The sequence below is a fragment of the Eptesicus fuscus genome, chromosome 9 (assembly GCF_027574615.1).
Source record: "Eptesicus fuscus isolate TK198812 chromosome 9, DD_ASM_mEF_20220401, whole genome shotgun sequence".
NCBI classification, from domain to species: Eukaryota; Metazoa; Chordata; class Mammalia; order Chiroptera; family Vespertilionidae; genus Eptesicus; species Eptesicus fuscus.
In genome coordinates, this window is record NC_072481.1 from 6,765,325 (window position 1) to 6,777,446 (window position 12,122).

Sequence of the window (12,122 nt, forward strand, 5' to 3'; positions counted from 1 at the left end):
CAATGGGTTTGAGATGTGCAGGGAACATCCATGGAGAACCAGCTGCCCCTGCCTCCACCAGGTGACACCCCATTTGTGGCCTTGGGCTCTCTCTTATGAATCAGGGAGTCCTCAAAACTGCTCCCAGATGAGACTTGTAAAGGCCAGAAGAAATTGTCACATGAGTTTTAGAGGTTGATGCTGGGAGTTAAGGTTGTGGGCTGGCCGCACCCTCAGCGAGGCCCATCTCCCACAAATGTGTGGGAACCAGGTGATTTCCCAGCCTCCTGATCAGGAGGTGGGATTTTCCATCTCCCAAGAGTCACTTCCCAGTTTCTCACTCAGCATCTAGAAGCACCGTCCTTGCTGTCTCCATCAGGGGGGTTGGTGGCCCAGAGCAGGGGTCCCTGTACCTCTTGGGGCAGCCTGCAGTGAAGGAACAAGGGGACAGAATCCCTCCTGCCCCCCTGCCCACCCAGCCCCTCAGAAATGTCCTGTGTGCTGAGGACAGGGACTCCCAGGGCTAGGGAGTCAGTTCTGGTCACACAGGGCTGGCCTTGGCATCAGGGTTGGCATTCAAAGCGAAGAGGGTGGAGATGGCAGTTAGTGTGGGTGCTCAGTCATGATGTAAACTCCAGGGGAACCAGTCCTGATGGCCCTTGGCCTTGCCAGCCCCCCTGTGAGCCCCCACAACTTCCTGGAAGGCTTCTGTCCCAGCCACCTGTTAGCCTCCTGGATAAGAGGTTCAAAAAGGAAGGTAGGGCAGGGTCTGGCTCACTGGGAAGAATATTTAAGGATAGAAGAACAAATGAATAATAGCAATAACAGCTAAATAGGTGTACAGAGCGTATAAAGTTACATATATACTTTGCAAGTATAGATACATATAGAGCCCATGCTATATTGTGTGCTATGTATCTTTTCATCATCATAATAACTCTGTGAAGTCAATGCAGAGATTCAGACCCAGGTGGCCTGGTCCCTGAGTCCCAGTGAGTGAATGATTGAGAACAGCAGTGGTCCCCCAAATTATTAATTTGGAATTTTTTTTTCTCCAAATTAGGACCACACAACAGGAGTGGGGGGCTTGTGGGGGAGGGAAGGGTAGGTGGTCATAGGGCAGGTTAAGCGAGAGGCACAGCCCCAGGGCAACTACAAACCTGGTGGGATCTTGTCCCCAATGTGGGTCTCCTGCCCCCACACTGAGAGGGGGTGTCCGGGGAGGGGCCATTAGAGTGAGGTTGAGCGGTCCCACAGGGCTGGCTGAGTTGGCAGAGAGGGCCAGGTTCGGCTCTGCGAGAGTGAGGGTCCCGGTGGGGATGCCTGCCGGGCAGCAGGCCGGGGCGGGGGCGGGGGGCGTGGGAGGAAGGAGGAGGAGCAGCGGAGGGAAGCGCCCCGCCCCCTGCTTTCCATAGCCCCGCCCCCGTCCCTCTAGCCCCGCCCCCACGCCTCTAGCCGGGCGCGTGGTCTTTCGCTTTCAGTGGGAGGCGCGGCAGCGCAGCGGAGCGGAGCGGAGCGGAGGAAGCCGCGAGGGAGCCTGGGCCACCGGCCGGACCCCGCCGCTCGGCCGCCGCCACGCGTCCCATGGCTCCCGCCGCCCTCTGGGCCGTGCTGGCCTTCGGACTGCAGCTCTGGGCCGCGGGCCACGCCGTGCCCGCCAAGGTGGGTGCCTCGCGCGGGCCACGGAGTGCGCCTGCCCCTCACGCCCACCTGGGCTGGCGCCACCCCGGGAAGCGCCGGCCACGAGCTCCCGGGGCGCCGGGACTGGGGTGCGGGGCTCGGGGCGACCGGGAAGCCGCGCGCCCCACCGGGTCAGACACTGCGCGCCGCTGGGGACCCGCTGACGACCTCGGTTTGGCACCGAGGAGGGAGTGTGGGGGGCACCGAACTCTGGCCCCCGGGGTCGGGGGCGCAGTCAGGTCCCTCCGCCAGTACCGGCCAGGGCGTCTGGAGATCCCAACTTCGTTACCCCGTGACTGCCGAGACCAAGCTTTCCTTCCCGTGGGGGAAGGAGGTGGTCTGTTCTGGGGTGCTGCTCCTCCTGCGATGCGGGGCACCCTCCTCAGATGACTTCCCCCTCCTCTGGGTTATGGCTTTCCTCTTTCTTAGAAATACAAGGGCCGCGTGTCTGCAAGGATAGGGCCAGGTGTACAGTAGGCGCCTAATAAGGGCACAGTCGGACCGTGGGCTGATTTCCATGCCCAGACCCCTTCCCAGGAGCCACCTGGTGTGTCCAGCGGCCACTTGAGAGTCTCTTCTCTGGGGGCTGCGGGTAATGAGGAGGAGATAGTGTCCTCAGTTTCCCCTGGGCCCACCTCCCCTCGGGGCCTGTCCTGTGCTTGCGCTCTGGGGACCAAGGAGGGGAGGGAGGACTTGTGGGTGTTTTCAAGGCGGACGGGGTCTCCAGGGGCTCCAGGAAAATGGAGAGAGCAGAAAGCCCAGAGCTGTTATTCTAGCTGCACCCACCAACCAGCAAGGTAGTGGAATGGCTTGTCCTCTGCTTTTGAGGCTGCCTCCATGCTCTGGTGCAATAGAGGGACCCCATTTTACAGAGAAGGGAAACTGAGGCTCAGAGAGCTCCTTGTATTGCATGGAAGGGCGTGGGAGGCAGTCTTCCTCCAAAGGGTCATCTCCTCCTCCCCCCCATGGCTGGGGAGGGGGTGGGCCTTCCTCCCCCCTCTTGGTCCTTCCCTGATGGACCTGTGGTTTGTACTGAGCCATCTTGGACATCTTGACCAGGAAGGAAGGTGGGGGAGGTGGCATTGGCTCATGTGGCCGTGTGGTGACTCACCGGCTAAGGCTGAAATTTCAGAGTCCAGTTCTTGAAGGCAGAGGAGGAGGGGCTGTCCGACCAGAATCGACTCTCACACGGAGCATTGTGGGGGACTGCCCCAGAGGTTGTCCTGGAAACAGAGGTGGTCCTGGGTGGAGAGTCCCAGCTCTGAGAGCTGAGCGTGGGTGCTGACGGCTGTGGTCCTCAGCCTGACCGCAGTGGCTCGAGCGGTGTCACCGTGGGGTGGAGTGCACGTGAGCCCTGGGGTGGAGGCACAGGTCTCTGTGGCCTACAGGACACCAGGCCCGAGTCCTGGATGGAGTTGAGGGGTTTCCCTTGCATCTCTCCCTTCCCTCCCCTCCTGACCGGCCCCGGGTCATCTCAGGTTCCCTCCTCCTGGTACCGTCTCCACAGCCTCGGAGCTGATCTCTTGGCCCTGCGCCCCCTCCCACGGACCCTCCCCTCCTCTAGTTGGAGCATCTCTCTCCCCGCCTAAGAAGCCTCTTGTGGCCCCCAGTGGCCGAAGCAGAACCTCCCCCCCCCCAAACCCCCGTGTCCCAGGGCAGAGGTATCCAGGTTCTTGCTGACCCCTCTCTGCATCTGTACTTGACACCCCGTGAAACACGTGTACCCCATGCTGTTCATAGTGCACCCCTTGCCCTGTCCTCAGGGCCTTTGCAAATGCCGCCCCCTGAATTCTTCATTCTTCCAGCTGGATCTGATCCTTTTCCCTTTTACTCTCAGAGCCCTTGTCCCTCTCGAGGACAGGCTACATTCTGCTTTAAAAAATTTTTATTTTTATTTTTATTGATTTCAGAGAGGAAAGGAGAAGGAGAGAGATAGAAACACCAATGATGAGAGAGAATCATTGATCGGCTGCCTCCTAAAGGCCCACAACCCAGAAATATGGCCTGGCCGGGCATCGAACCGTGACCTCCTGGTTCATAGGTGGTGGCTCAACCACTGAGCCACGTTTTTAATCGAGTTTTTATCCGCTTCTATAGGTAGAGGGCAGGGACTGAGGGGCCCTCCTCCTCCTCATTATCACCAGCACCATCGCTCCAGTTTCTTGAATATCTCCTGAGAGGCTGTTTTTTACCACAGAATCCCCCTGGAATTTTCCTTACAGCAACTCCTAAAAGGTGGATGCTGCTGTTCCCATTTAGAGATGTAGAAACCGGCCCGAGAGGTGGTGGCGTTTCCCAGGGTTGCAGAGCTGGGGGCGGGGGGGATGGCAGGGATATGAATGCAGGTCTGCCCGATTCCAGAGCTCTTTGCACTAGAGCCTCCCCGTGCCCGTATCCCTGTTCCTGCGCTCAGCCGGGTCCCTCGCCCACAGTGGATCCTGTGTGATGTTGGCTGTAACTAGACTGAGTCACAGAAAGAGCCCAAGGCGACCTGAGCTGGCTGCAGGGACAGCAGACGCACTGTGTAATCAGGGCGTCTGCCTCCTTTAAAAGCTGTATTTGTTGGCTGGGATGGAATGGATTGGACATTCCTTCATTCATTGGACAAATAAATGCCAGTGAAGTTGGGAGGATAGGTGAGTGCTTGGTGCCCTGTAATGGGGGTGGGCAGGGCCCCAGCCATCCTGCTTTTTGTTATTGTTGGGGAGGAGCTGAGGGGATCTCTACCTGCTGGGTCTGACCTACCTACCCCTGGACATCTCGGGGTGGGGGGGCTGCTGTTGGCCTCCTCAATACCCAGCTCAGGTTACGAAAGAGGTTGGGGCTTCCAGGCTGGCCTGGGAGTGTTGCCCGTTGGCGTGGCGATGGGTGATCCAGGTGTGTGCTGTCCCAGGATGTCCCTTTGCCCCCTCCCTGACAGCCTCGAAGGGCACCTGTGTGCTGCGTGAGGATGTGGCCCAGGCATCATTGCTTCAGAGGGCAGTGGCCAGGTGGCCTGGCACCTTGAGGCTGTGCCATTCATCCATTCATCCCCCCAACAGTCACAGACACCTACTCCAAGCTCAGCCCAGTGCTGGGCTCTAGGGACCAAGATGACCACGACCCAGCTGCAGCCTTCCAGGAGCCACGCTGTCAGTGGTCACTGACCTAGGCTCTGCCCCTCACTGCCCTTGGCACCCAGGCCAAGGTATGAGCCTCTGCTTTCCCATGGACGTGGAAAGTCCTGCCCACCGTGTCTTCCTCTCAGGGCCACCTGGAGCAGATAAGGCTGAGAACCTGCCAGCGTTCTGGTGGCCCTCCCTCATCCTGTCCCTCACAGGGCTGGAGACATGTTATGGCCCTGACCATCCAATGTTTTGTGGGCGAGTAGCCGGGAAGGTTGTGGGGTAGGAGGGAGGGGGGGAGGAGTTCGATGCCCACTGTGCTGTGTGCGCGCGTGTGTTACGTTCAACTCAGCACATCAACTGAGTTCTCCGTTTTGTGCCTCGCTGGCTTTTTTCTGTTCCTCAAACAGGCCCCACCCATGCCTGCCTCCGGGCCTTTGCACTTGCTGTTCCCTTCGCCTTGACTGTTCCTCCTGCTGATATCTCCTGGTGTCCTTCCCTCACTTCCTCTGCTCCAACGAAGGAATCCTCGGAGAGGCCTTCTCCGACCATCCTGCCTGTAAAAGCTCCCATCGGGTACTCTCACTCGCTGCCCTGCTTTGTCTTCCTGAATAACACTCATGACCTCTCCTGTTTTTTCACTTTTATTTGGGTCTTCCAAGTAGAATGCTCGCACGGCGAGGGCAGGGACGTGCCCACTGCTATAGAGCGGGTTTCTCATCCCAGCACTCTGGACGTGTGGGTGGCTGTTGCCTGGGCTGTCCTGCACGTCAAAGGATATTCCGCAGCATTCCTGGCCTCTGCCCACCGGGCGCCAGTAGCACTGCCCCTTCCATTTTGATCATTCGAAATGGCTCCAGATATTGCTAGATGTCCCCTGGGGAAGCCCTGGCCTAGAGCAGTGCCTGGTGTGTAGTAGGTCCGCAGAAAGTGTTGAATAAATGCCCCGAAATGTTCACCTGACCTGTATAGTGACCCCGTTTTGTGGATGAGACAGAAGCGTTTGAAATGCCAGTGGTGACAGGACTGGCTTCCAGTTGGTCTCCCTCTCTCTGGACGGTTTTTTCTGGGCTCGTCTCTCTGCTCTATTGAGTCTGCAGAGGCTAGGGGTGCTCTCCTTAAAGGGCTCACCCCTCATTCCCACCCTGGCTCACAGTGGGGCCACTCACTGGCTGTGACTCGGGGTCCTAGTAGGAACGTGACCTGTCCAGAAGCTGGCAGGGAGGGAAGCTGGGGCTCAGGATAGGGAGCGGGGTGCTTAGGATAGGGAGATAGTGGAGATGCTGTGGCTCCCGGTCCTTGCCACTCTGCCGGCCACGGGGAAGCAGTATTGATGACTTAGGGAAAGGGCCGACCTCAGAATCAGACACACCTCAGCACAAATCCTCACTTGGCTGTTTACAGTCTGGGTGTCCTTGGCATGTCTGGGAGCCTCTGTGTTCCCATCAGTAAAATGGGAATGATCCCCACCTCACTGGCTGGTGGTCAGGATTAAAAGTGCTTTATGGGTGGCAAAGCCTGTGGGCAGCTCTTTGAGCACTGGTGGCTTTGCAGGTCTGACCTGCCTCTGGCCGTGGGGCAGTGCCAGGCTGAGCGGGGCCGCGGTGGGATCCGGCTCTCCGTCTGAGCCACAGAGCCATGAGGTGTGGGTGGCAGACCTCCTGTTGCCCAGAGCTCCTGCCCAGCAGCCCTGAGGTCAGTCTCGCTCCTGCCTGGCTGTGCTTCCTTCCCAGATGCCCCCTTGCTGGGCCTCTTACACCCCTGCCCAGCGGCCTGCTTGTAGGCCCCGGGGAATGTGGCAAAGGCTGTCGGGTCAGGAAATCACGATCCCGCCCTTCCCCACTCCTTCCAGTGAGTGACAGGTCCTGGGTGTGATTTGAGGAGGAGCAGGGTGACCCCTGTGTGAAGGGGCTGCAGGAGGCCTCCGCTTTCCCACCTGCAGGGTGGGCATGGCTGACTCCAGGCTGCTGTCTCTAAATAGTCTCTTCCGTCTCGCCCTGGCCGGGTTGGCTCAGTGGATAGAGTGTCAGCCTGCGGACTGAAGGGTCCTGGGTTCAATTCCAGTCAAGGGCATGTACCTTGGTTGCAGGCTCCTTTCCGGCCTGGACCCTGGTTGGGGCTCATGCCGGAGGCAACGAATTGATGGGCTTATCTCCCATCAGTGTTTCTCTCTGTTTTTCCCTCTCTCTTCCACTCTCTCTAAAAATCAATGGGAAAATGTCCTCGGGTGAGGATTTAAAAAACAGAACCCGTCTCTTCCATCTCTGACCTCCTAGAGCCTAAAGGTTCTGTTTATGTGTAATCCGGGAGGCACTGTGGGTCATGCTGTCCACCCCCCAGCCTTCAAGTGACTTCCAAGGCGGCAGGGCTCCACAGGAGGAGCCCTGGCCTGGGTGTCAGGAGGCCAGCGTCCCCTCGAGCGCTGTCACGGGCTTGCTGGTGACCTTAAGCACCCCTGTCTATAAAACCCCACAGCACTGAGCCGAGCACGCTGCTGGAATGTTGGGGAACTGTCAGCTTCGCATGTGCTTGACAGGCCACAGACTGGGGTGAGGGGCCTGAAGTTTTTCCGGGAAGGAGAGCCCCGCACACCTCACCTTCCTATCAGTGCTCCCCAGCCACTCTCCCCACTGCCCGAAGTCCCAGGGCTTGGGCTGGAATGAGTTCGGGCCTGCTGTGTAGAGCCCACAGGTTCAGGGAAGCCTTGAGTAGTGGGGGGCCGGTTTCCTCAAAGAGGCGCTTTGTCACTGGCGATGGGCACACCGGCCTCCCTCCCCCGCCTGAGTCCTGCAGGCCTCCCTCAGCACCCGGGCTCCGGGCATTTGTCCCCTTCTGCCACGCTGTGGACTGCGGGGCTGGGACTCTGCAGCTCAGGGCTCACCTCTCTGGGCCCGCAGTCATTTTCCACGAGGTGCGTGCTGAGGTCACAGGCGGTGGTGACGTCACTGTGGTTTGGGGGTGCGTGCCCAGGAGGAGGAAGTGTCTGTGTACCGACGGGTCTGGCAGACTAGCTTTCCCTCTGCCCTGAGGTTGAGCGATGCTGCGGGGGGGGGGGGGGGGGCGGTGTACAGAAGGGGGCAGTTGTTCAGGAGGCCCCAACATCCTTCTCCCCTCTCGTCCCTGCCCTGTTTCCTGTTGCCTGTAACCCACACGGCTCTGCCTCTCTGCAGAGGAGAAGGGGACGAGCTGGCTCCATCGCAGGTGTCACCTGTGTGGTCACTAGACTATTGCTCCATTGCTGAAACAAGAAGGCCCATTAGCAGCTCCAAGTGGCAGGGGGGAGGGGGAGGTCGCAGAGCCGCTTCCCCAGCCCCAGGCAGGCCCGCTGCCCCCTGCCCTTTGGCAGCAGACACCGTGGGCACGTGGGGAATTGCAGTGTGAATCCCTCTCAGGAGCGCTGGGCCTCAGGAGACCTGCCGACCCCGTGCTCTGTCCCTGCTTCGGAGCCGGTCCGACCAGGGTCGGGGCAGAAATCCCCAGGGGGTTTTGTTTGTTTGGCTTTGCCATCCAGACAGTGGCCCACCGTCTGTCTCAGTCTGAGCCTGGCCTGCAGTGGGTGTGGCAGATGTGGCCACGGGTTCAGGGAATTGAGTGGGCCTGCGGGTGCACGAGCGGGAAGGGTTTGGGGGCAGGCGGGCAGGGCGTCTTCCTGGTCATCGTGGGCGGCCTTCTCAAATGCCGGGCAGGAGAGATGCCCGAGGGCTGGGGGTCTGGGGTCCCAGGCCCCAGCCTGGCTCGGCCTCTGGCTCGGGGGGACTTGGCCACTTTCTTTATCTCTGAGCCTCAGCTGCCCCAGCTGGAAACGGACCAGCAAGGACCTCATCCTCCTCACTTTAGAGGCCTCTGGTCCCCAATGTCTCACCGGGGCAGGTGGTGAGGGGCGCTGGTGGCTATGGGCGGGGTGGTGTGCAGCTCTGGCCTCCCCAGGACCCCGCCCAGAAAGCCAGGCCTGGACTTGACAGTGAGTCTCCAGGGAAGGGCTCCTAGCACTTGCCTTACTTAGGGGGACCCCTGCCAGAATCCTGGGCACCCCTGCCTGTCCCTCCTCCTGCTGGCCCACAGCCTGGCTTCCGTCTGCCACTCACAGAGGCTCCAGTTCAGCTCGTTCCTGGTGAGTCTGTCGCCTGCGGCTCCAGTCTCCTGGTCCTCTGGATCCACAAGCCCCCAACCCTGCTCCTTCCTGTCCTGTCCTCCCAGCAATATTGAGCCCCCCGCAACCCGCCCCACCTCATAGCATCATCCCCCCCATGTCCTCCCACCCACCCCTCTCCATACCCCATGGCTTCACTCTCTTCCTGGCCTGGCCCCTTGGTCACAGCCATATATATAATTGATTTCAGAGAGGAAGGGAGAGAGAGAGAGAGAGAGAGAGAGAGAGAGAGAGAGAGAGAGAGAGAAACATCCATGATGAGAGAGAATCAGATTGGCTGCCTCTTGCACGCCCCCTACTGGGGATCAAGCCTGAAACTGGGGCATATGCCCTGACTGGGAATCAAACCATGACCTCCTGGTTCATAGGTTGATGTTCAACCACTGAGCCACACTGGCCGGGCTCTTGTCACCTTTTTGACTCTCCTCCCACAACCTGTCCCCCTTCAGGCCCTCTTCCCACAGTGACCACACAGGGGTCGTTCTAAAAGCTGAGCCCTGCGGATGGGCAGGGTTGGCTGAGTGGGTACCAGGAGAAAGACAGAGGCAGGAATAGCAGGGGACAAGAGCTAAACCGTCCTACTTGGAGCGAAAGGCTAATTAGGGGCAGTGACGGCACAGGAGTCTATAAGCTGCTCGGGGCCAGTGTGTGGAAGTAGTAATATCAATTATATTTAAAAAATTATACCAACTCTGACCTTTGGAGACTTAACTAAACATTACATGTGTTACCTCATTGATCCTCACTACAGTGAGGTGTGCACTGTTCTCAGTTCCATTCAACAGATGAAAAGGTGGAGGTGTATTAACCTCTTTTATTTAAAAAACACACAGACACAACTCCTCCGATGCTGCCCGCCAGTAAGGAGGGGGGCGTCTGGATGCGGAGTCACACATTTTTACTCCAGAGTCCATGCTTTTGGCTCCCACACTCACCTCCTTCAGGAGCTGAGGCCATGGGGAGCCACTGATAGTTTTTGAGCAAGGGAGAGACCAGAACAGAGAATATATTAGGAAGATCACTCTGTCCTCAAGGGCAAGGACAGGTGATTGCAATCGTTTAGGCAAAAGCTCTGGACTGAGGGAGTAGCAGCAGAATGGGAAGGAAGGATGGAAGGCTTCAGGGAGGAGGCGGCCTTTCGACTGGACCAAAGACCTAGGAGGGAGCAGAGGCACCCGGGAGGTAGAGGACGTGCCCCTCTCCACCCATCCTGCAACATGAGGCCCTTCTGGCCTCCGCCCTGCCTCAGCCCAGGCCAGGCGCCCTGGTTCTGACCTGTGTCAGCCTCCGTGTTCCTGGAGCTCCTGGGGCCAGCCCTAGGGGAGCCCGGCCTTGGTCACCCGGCCACTGCTGGCTGCGCATGGCTGGGCAGGGCTAGCCTGCTCATCTTTGGAGTCAGCTGTGATGCACACCACCCCCACCCCCCCCCCCCCGGGCAGAGGAGCGGGATCCCTGGGCACCTGTCTGACTGCCGTCACAGCACCTGTGGACCTCTGGCGCCTGTCTGAGCTTTGGTTCCCCCAGTGGTAAGATGGGGATAAAAGTGTCCCTCTGTCACGGCCCACGGAGGCTGGGAGACGCTGGGAGAGTGCAGTGAACTGAGGGTAGGACTGACATCAGGGCTGCTTTATCTCTGAGCAGGGGTGCCAGGCAAGGGTCTAGATGGGGTGGGAGGGACCATCACTGTCCCCATGTGTGGGAGAGGTAGTGAGGCACAGAGGCCACCCAAGGTGGTCAGGCTGCAGAGTTCCGTTCTTAAACTACCACCCGGACGTAACGGTGGTCACGGTGGCCTCTGAAAGGTGCCAGTCCGTCTCCCCGCACTGGGACACCTCCCCCTCTCTTTATAGCCCATTTCCTGCCCAGTTCTCATGTGAGCCCAACTCATTCAACTGATGGAAATGAAAACTCTTCTATTCAACAATTCCACATCTTGTAGGCACCTGCTATGGGCTGTGCCCTGGGCTGGGCGTGGTGATGAGTCATAAAAACCCTCTGAGCGCCGATCACCTCGTCCTGCCAGCCAGCACCGGGCCGAGCGCTTTACATAAGTTGACACAGTGAATCATAACAGCCCTCTGTGGTGGGCACTGTTTTTGTCCCCATTTTATAGAGGACAAAACCGAGGCTGGTGAATAAAATGTCCCCATTTTATAGATGACAAAACCGATCCCAGTTCTGACTTTTAAGTCTCCAAAAGTCAGAACTAGGATCACAACCTGGGTGTCTGGCGTAGAAGTCACACTAGCGTGTGCAGAGGGGGTTGTGGTCCCTGCCCTGCAGGGCAGACGCAGGGAAATAGTCAACCAAAAGTGGTCTCGGGGTTCAGAGAAGGTTTCCTTGAGACGATGGTGGAGGGGACTTTTGAAAGAAGCTGAAGAGTTAGCCCTGCGAAGCGGGGAGCAGAGGGAGCCTGCGTGGAGGAGAGTGAGGGGCGAAGGGAGAAGCTGGCTGGGCGGGGCATTCAGGACGTTGAGCTTGGCCTGCGGGCAGTGGGGCTGCTGGGAGTTTTTAATCAGGGCCGGACTTGGATGTAGGAAGGTGGTTTCAGGTCCATTGGGAAAGGCTGGGACCAAGAGTGAGGAGGCTGAGCCGGCAAGAGATGCCGAGGGAGGAGGGGGGAGCCATGGGGAGACTGAGGAGGCGATACTGACAGGCTTTGGTGTGGGGCGGGGGGAGGGGGGGCATGGAAAGGGTTGGGGTGTTCTCTGCAACTAGACTGAGGGTTCCTTGGGGGCAGGCACCACGCCCTGGAACCGGATACCAGCCCGGGCTTCCTGTCTGCCCCCAGCTCACTTCTGAAGGGACATCACAGGCGGCAGGGTGGCAGTGGGATGTGTCACCCCGAGCCACCCCCTGTGATGTGGTTGTCCTTCCTGACGCAGGTGCCGTTCCTCTCCGTGACGGCAGATGAGCCTCCGTAGCCTGGCCCTGGCGTAGTCTCTGTGTCAGCCTGGCCCGATGTGGCTGCACTCACAGTCCACGGGGCTCCCGCAGACCCCCTAAGATGGAGGCCCAGCCGGCTCTGCTGCTTCTCGCCACACCCGGGGGCCCCAGGGACCTGCCATGCAAAGGAAGTGGTTTATGTATTGCTCGAAGACAGTTGCCACCTGTTGGGGGGCCCTGGGGCCCTGGGCCGACACTTGTGCCCCTCCCACAGCTTCACGGTCTGCCTCTGGGGCCCTGGAGACTCTTTAGCCTGGGAGAGT

General features: G+C 59.2%; 1 protein-coding gene across 1 annotated transcript in view; it reads left to right on the top strand.

Annotated features, from left to right (window-relative positions):
* The first annotated feature begins 1,482 nt into the window (after nt 1-1,482).
* TNFRSF1B (TNF receptor superfamily member 1B) overlaps nt 1,483-12,122 on the top strand; it is a 29,217-nt gene continuing 18,577 nt past the window's right edge. Inside the window, exon 1 of the mRNA XM_028161055.2 lies at nt 1,483-1,641. Within this exon, the coding sequence (XP_028016856.2) occupies nt 1,564-1,641 (78 nt within the window). The 5' untranslated portion in view covers nt 1,483-1,563. The remainder of the gene's footprint in view (nt 1,642-12,122) is intronic.